The sequence below is a fragment of the Cicer arietinum genome, chromosome 6 (genome assembly GCF_000331145.2).
Source record: "Cicer arietinum cultivar CDC Frontier isolate Library 1 chromosome 6, Cicar.CDCFrontier_v2.0, whole genome shotgun sequence".
Taxonomy (NCBI): domain Eukaryota; kingdom Viridiplantae; phylum Streptophyta; class Magnoliopsida; order Fabales; family Fabaceae; genus Cicer; species Cicer arietinum.
Window position 1 is genome coordinate 36,130,055 of NC_021165.2, and position 5,036 is coordinate 36,135,090.

General features: G+C 31.7%; 1 protein-coding gene across 1 annotated transcript; it reads left to right on the forward strand.

Moving 5' to 3' along the window:
- The first annotated feature begins 1,742 nt into the window (after positions 1 to 1,742).
- On the forward strand, positions 1,743 to 4,639 carry LOC101509602 (uncharacterized). The gene is made up of 5 exons (XM_004516428.1): positions 1,743 to 1,913; positions 2,444 to 3,016; positions 3,155 to 3,247; positions 3,422 to 3,574; positions 3,890 to 4,639. The coding sequence occupies exons 1-5, from the start codon at positions 1,743 to 1,745 to the stop codon at positions 4,637 to 4,639; spliced, it is 1,740 nt and encodes a 579-aa protein (XP_004516485.1).
- Positions 4,640 to 5,036: the final 397 nt, after the last annotated feature.

Below are 5,036 nucleotides of genomic sequence, written 5' to 3' on the forward strand. Positions count from 1 at the left end.
TCCCCCCATGTTTTTTTTCATCTCTAGTTGTGTTTTTGTATTTCTTCTCTTGTTTTCCCGTTCTTTTTTATGCGCTTTGTTCTTTTCCATTTTCTCTTAGCGTCGTTGCTTTCACTCTTTAGCATTCATAGTATATATATATATATATATATTTCTTTTCTTTTGTTATTTTTTATTAATATGTATTAAAATTAGTTTTTGAATTTTAAACTCATTTATTTTTTTTTAAAAAAGTCTAATTCTTTTATATATTAAATGTAATTATTGTCTAACATATATTAAATATTTTTTTTAAAGAAAACACAAAGAAGTCTTTTACTAAAGGTTAAATAGATATGTCATCTTTCAATCTATGAGTTGTCAGGACACAAATTATATAACTTGATAGTTCTAAAACTTATTTTTATAAATAAATTAATTTAAAATCAATTTTTTTAATATTAATTAATTAGATGTGACATCTTTTTAATTTTTGAGTTGTTAAGACACCAGTTGTACCACTTGGTGGTTTTTAAACTCAATTTTAAAATAAAAAATAATATAAAGTATTCTCAAGAGGATTAAATTAGATGTGTCATCTTTTTTACTCGTTGAGTTTTTGAGACATGAGTTGTACAACCTGATCGTCCTAAAACTCACATTTTAAAATAATTATTCAAATTAAATAATTTTTTTTATTCGTCAAAATATTTTTTATCAACAACAAAACACATTTTTCTTTAAAAGCAATCAACATATCTGCATTTTCTATTCAAGAACTACGTAGCTTTGATTTCTCGATCGAACTGGGAGATACTTAAGAGCAAGATCACACTCTTGTCAAACACATTAATAAAAATCTTATTTTTAAGCATACTTTTATTTCAAAATCACATTCAAAAAACAAACAATTGATATTCATATTTAATAATAAGTAAAAATAAATATATTAAAGTTAATATTAATTATGCACAATTAATTGTAGGTAACCGTATTTTTAACGGTAGGGTGTTAATATCTTCCACAGGTATAATCGACTCTCAAACTCAAAATTTAGTTGTAAAGATCATTTCTTTTACTTTTCTATTTATAAGAGTTTTCTCAATATTCCCCTATTTTAAATTAAATTTTAGTGGCGACTCCATTAAATTCGAGAAAAACTCGAAATTTTAGGCCGCGACAAGATGAAAATTTCTCTCTAAAGTCATTGTTCTTCTTTCTTCATGTCAGGATCTATTCAAATCCTATTCATCGTGAGTTTTTTTCCAACATGTTTGATCTTGGCAATGACTGAACTCGTATGGAGCATTTCTATGAGAACTCTCTCATAATAATTTTTTTACCAATGATGAAAGATATCACAAAGGTTTATCTAGCGACAACTTTGTCCCATGTGTTGTGATTATCTTGAACCTATCATGTAAGCTTATCATAGCTATCATTTATCATTTGGTTATCTCAATTAGAGTTTGTTATTAAGATAGTTTAGAGTTAGTTATTTTTTGTTATCATTTTTTCTTATTTTTAGTTTTAATTTGTTTTACTCTCTATAAAAAAAAAAGATCCTTATTTCATTTGTTGGGATCCAACAGAAGAGTAATATACAATAATTTGCCTTCATTGTTATTAAATGAGATTAAGAGAAATTTCAGTTTATTATGAGATTAATATGGTATCATTGTAAATACTCTGTTTCTTTTTTTACTCGTGGTCTCTTTCTTTTTGTCTTTCGTTTTTCATTTTCTTTTCTCCACAACCCCTTTATGGATTCAGATTCAGAAACTTCGATAATTTCTCCTTCGTCTTCGCCTCCACTTCCAGTCACAACCAATCGCACCTACCAACATGATATGCTTGATCCATACTTCATGCATCCAAGTGACAATCCTAGTGTCGCGTTGGTTTCTCCGCCTCGAATTACCACTCGTGGTCGCGTTCAATGATTGTTGCCCTCCGCTCAAAGAACAAATTAGGGTTTGTAAATGGTTCTCTTCCTTGTCCTTATGATCTTGATTGTCTTTCTATCGCGTGGGATCACTGTAATACTATGTTGATGTCTTAGAACGAATTCTTTGGAGCTGGATATTGCTCAAAGCGTGATGTGGATGGATTCTGAGGCTGAAATTTGGCCCGAACTGGGTGAATGATATCATCACAGAGATGTGTTTCGTATCTCTGATTTGCAAGAAGAGATTTATGGCCTCCGTTAAGGCGACTCTTCGATTACATCTTATTATACACGATTAAAGAAACTTTGGCAAGAACTTGAGAATTTTCGCCCCTACCTTCTTGTACCTGTGCAATCAAATGCTCTTGTGCCCTAATTCCAAAAATTTGTGAGTACCGGGATGGGGGTTATGTCATTTGATTTCTTAAAGGTCTAAACGATCAATATTCTAGTGTCGTTCCCAAGTCATGCTCATGAATCCCCTCCTTAATATCAACAAAGTGTTTTCGTTGTTAGTGCAGCAAGAACGTCAACTCTAGTGTCTCCAACTCTAATCGTGCTAATTCAAAGGGGCGTGGTGATACCGATGGTCGTTCATCTGGTAGTAGTAGACGTCACTCGAGATATTGCTCTCACTGCCATCGTTCAGGTCACACCGTTGACGTTTGTTTCTACAAACATGGTTTTCCTCCTCATTTTCGCAAGAATGGAAATTCTTCTACCAATAATTGTGTTGCGTCTAATGTTGATGATGACGATCACAAATCCAGTTGTGCTGATGATTCTCTAGGTGATTTTTCCCCTTCTAGTTTCACCACTGAGCAACAGAAGGCTTTATTGGCGTTATTGCACACATCTCAAACTAGCTTTTCTTCTGTCGTGAATCATCTATTTAATTCATCCCACACATGTTCTTTTTCTTTTCCTAATATTTCTAATGTCATAAATACTCAATCTTGGATTTTAGATACTGGTGCTACAAATCATGTATGCTATTATGATTCTATTTTCCAATCTTTGAAAGGTATTAAACATGTTCGTATTCGTTTGCCTAATGGTTGTACAATCATAACTGAACTTGCTGGAACTGTATTCTTTAATTATGAATTTTACCTATGTGATGTTCTTTTTATTTCAGAATTTTCTTGTAATTTGATTTCCATTCCTTGTCTAACTATGTCTTTAAACTGCAATTTAATTTTTAATGCCTATAACTGTTGGATACAGGACAACCTTTCCCAGAAGAGGATTGGTACAGCTGATTTGATTCATGGATTATACTTGCTTTCTGATCCATGTTTACATATTGTTTCCACTTATGTTTGCCAATTGTATTTTTTCTTGTTTAACAAATGTTATAGGCCCACATGTTTGTAATATTTGGCATAATCGCCTTGGACATGCCTCTTTTGATGTTTTAAATCATATGAATAAAAGTTTTCCCTTTGTTAGAATTTCTAAATCTATTTCTCGATGTGATGTTTTCATGCTAAGCATAAACGTTTGCCTTTTCCTAATAGTACTACTATTGCTGATTGTTGTTTTGATTTAATTCACATGGATATATGGGGTCCTTTTTCTATGCCTTCCATTTTGGGTTACAAATATTTTTTAACAGTTGTTGATGAAAAATCTCGTTTTTGTTGGGTATATCTCATGAAATTAAAATTAAAAACTTCGTCTCTAGTTAAATCTTTTGTTTCCATGGTCCAAACTCAATTTCGTAAAACCATTAAATGTATTCGTTCGGACAATGGAAACAAGTTTTGCCTCAAAGATTTTTTCCAAACCAATGGAATTTTTCATCAAACATCTTGTGTGGATACGCCTCAACAAAATGGCATTGTTGAGCGTAAACATCAACATATTTTGAATGTTGCTCGTGCTTTAATGTTTCAATCACAATTATCAATTAAATTTTAAGCACATGTTGTTATACATTATGTTTTCTTAATAAATAAGCTGCCATCCAAGTTTTTAAGTTACAAGTCACTTTTTCATATTTTACATGGCTTTTTACCTGATATTTCTGAAATAAGGGTTTTTGGTTGCTTATGCTATGCTTCTACCTTAAAATCAAATAGAAAGAAATTTGATCCTCGATCTCGTAAATGCATTTATTTGGGCCATAAATTTGGAACTAAAGGATATATTCTATTTGATTTACATAATCGAGAAATTTTTGTTTCTCGCGATATTGCTTTCTTTGAAAATGTGTTTCCTTTTAATGGTTCTCAAGAGAATAAAATATCTTCATCCATTCCTTTCATCAATCCTACTTCAATTGATTTTCTTTTTGATTTACCACCAACTCCTATAGAGAATGCTCTTGCCCCTAGCTTTTCACCACAACTCCCATTTTCAAAATATGCCACTCCTTCTCCTTCACCCATTACCACTACACCACACCCAATTCCTACCAGAAAGTCTACCCGACAAGTTAAACCTCCATCATATCTTAAGGACTTTCATTGTAAACTTTTGGCTGGTAAGAATCTTAATCCGCATGTTTCCCATTTGCACAGTTCAGGTATTCTCTATCCTCTTTCTCAATTTATTTCCTATGATAATTTATCTTCTTCTCATAGATCTTTCATCTTAAATGTTTCAACTGTTAAGGAACCATCTAGCTATACAAATGCTATTAAAGATAAAAATTGGAGGCCAGCTATTCAAAATGAGTTGGATGCTCTTGCTTACAATAAAACTTGAGGATTAACTACCTTGCCTCCAAATAAATCTGCTATAGGTTGTAAATGGGTTTTTAAACTTAAGTTTCATGTTGATGGTTCTATTGAGCGTTATAAAGAACGTCTCGTGGCTAAGGGTTTCAGTCAAACTGAAGGACTTGATTATCTAGAAACTTTTAGTCTGGTCTTAAAAATGACTACTTTTCACTTACTTTTATCTATTGCCGCTTCTAAAAATTGAATGTTATTTCAATTAAATATTAACACATCATTTTTACATGGTGATCTAGTTGAGGATGTTTATATGAAACTACATCCCGGTCTTTCCGTTTCTAATAGGAATCTGGTTTGTAAACTTAAAAAGTCACTTTATGGATTGAAACAAGCTAGTCGTCAGTGGAATTTTAAACTTTGCTCCA

Excerpts from the sequence above, each read along its gene's own strand:
- LOC101509602 (XM_004516428.1), top strand. The coding sequence starts at position 1,743 with ATGGATTCAGATTCAGAAACTTCGATAATTTCTCCTTCGTCTTCGCCT. Across the intron at positions 3,017-3,154 it reads TAACTGAACTTGCTGGAACT|GACAACCTTTCCCAGAAGAG; the intron begins GTATTCTTTAAT and ends TGTTGGATACAG. Across the intron at positions 3,575-3,889 it reads AAAAATCTCGTTTTTGTTGG|CTGCCATCCAAGTTTTTAAG; the intron begins GTATATCTCATG and ends TTAATAAATAAG.